This window comes from Oryzias melastigma, unplaced genomic scaffold (genome assembly GCF_002922805.2).
Source record: "Oryzias melastigma strain HK-1 unplaced genomic scaffold, ASM292280v2 sc01525, whole genome shotgun sequence".
In the NCBI taxonomy this organism is placed as follows: domain Eukaryota; kingdom Metazoa; phylum Chordata; class Actinopteri; order Beloniformes; family Adrianichthyidae; genus Oryzias; species Oryzias melastigma.
This window is the reverse complement of record NW_023418107.1, coordinates 9,596-10,370: the sequence shown is the minus strand read 5'-3', so window position 1 is coordinate 10,370 and position 775 is coordinate 9,596. Positions and strand designations below refer to the sequence as shown.

At 51.5% G+C, this 775-nt stretch overlaps 1 protein-coding gene across 1 annotated transcript; it reads right to left on the bottom strand.

Annotated features, from left to right (window-relative positions):
• Window positions 1-739, bottom strand: LOC112139260 (aryl hydrocarbon receptor nuclear translocator 2; the record flags this gene model as incomplete). The annotated part of the gene is given in 2 exon segments (XM_024262009.1): window positions 1-150; window positions 665-739. Coding segments are annotated over 2 exon segments (225 nt in total), but the record flags the coding sequence as incomplete, so codon positions are not given.
• Between the last annotated feature and the right edge of the window lie 36 nt (window positions 740-775).

Genomic DNA, 775 nt, shown 5'->3' with positions numbered 1-775 from the left:
GACGTTGGTGTTGGTGCAGATGATGTACTCGATCTCGTCAGAGTACGGGTTCTGGAAGGTGAAGCTGCTGGTTCGGATCAGCATCCAGTCGCGGTTCTTCATGCGGAAGCGGTACATGACGGACAGAACCTGACCCTTCAACTTCACCACCTGCAGAGGAGCAGAAGGTCCGGATCAGGTCCAGTTCTGACAGGAGCAGAACCTTCAGGTCTGGACTACAGATCCACCGATGAGGGTTCTCAGGACCGACGCCGTTACGGTAGGTTTTCATTTACAGTGAAAATATTGGAATCAAAGTTTAGAATAATAACAAACAACAATTAACTTTATTTAAAAAACAAGTCAATCAAAAGCAAACAAACGGCTCCGTAAATCGCATGAATAGAGAAACGTTTCTGACTAGCGTGACGCAGACGGCTGAACGTGAGGCAAAGCGCCAGCTGCAACATAACCAGCTCCACACCGGCCCGGTTCTTCAGAACAAAACCGATCCGGATCTACAGCAAAAGAACAAATATGGTCCTGACAACTGGACCTCAGCTGGACCTGGACCGGGTCAGACGGCTTCTTGACTACAGAAAATGAAGGAATCTCGGTATGACTTTTGCTCAGCAGGGTTCATCATTGGGGGGCCACCGGGGGGGCCACCGGCTGCACCTCCTACCTGCTGGAAGCTCTCCCTCAGGTGGCTCTGGTCTTCGGGGTGGCAGAACTCCAGGATGTCTTTGCCCAGCAGGTCCTGCAGGACAAAGCAGCCGTGACTTTGGCAGCAGAA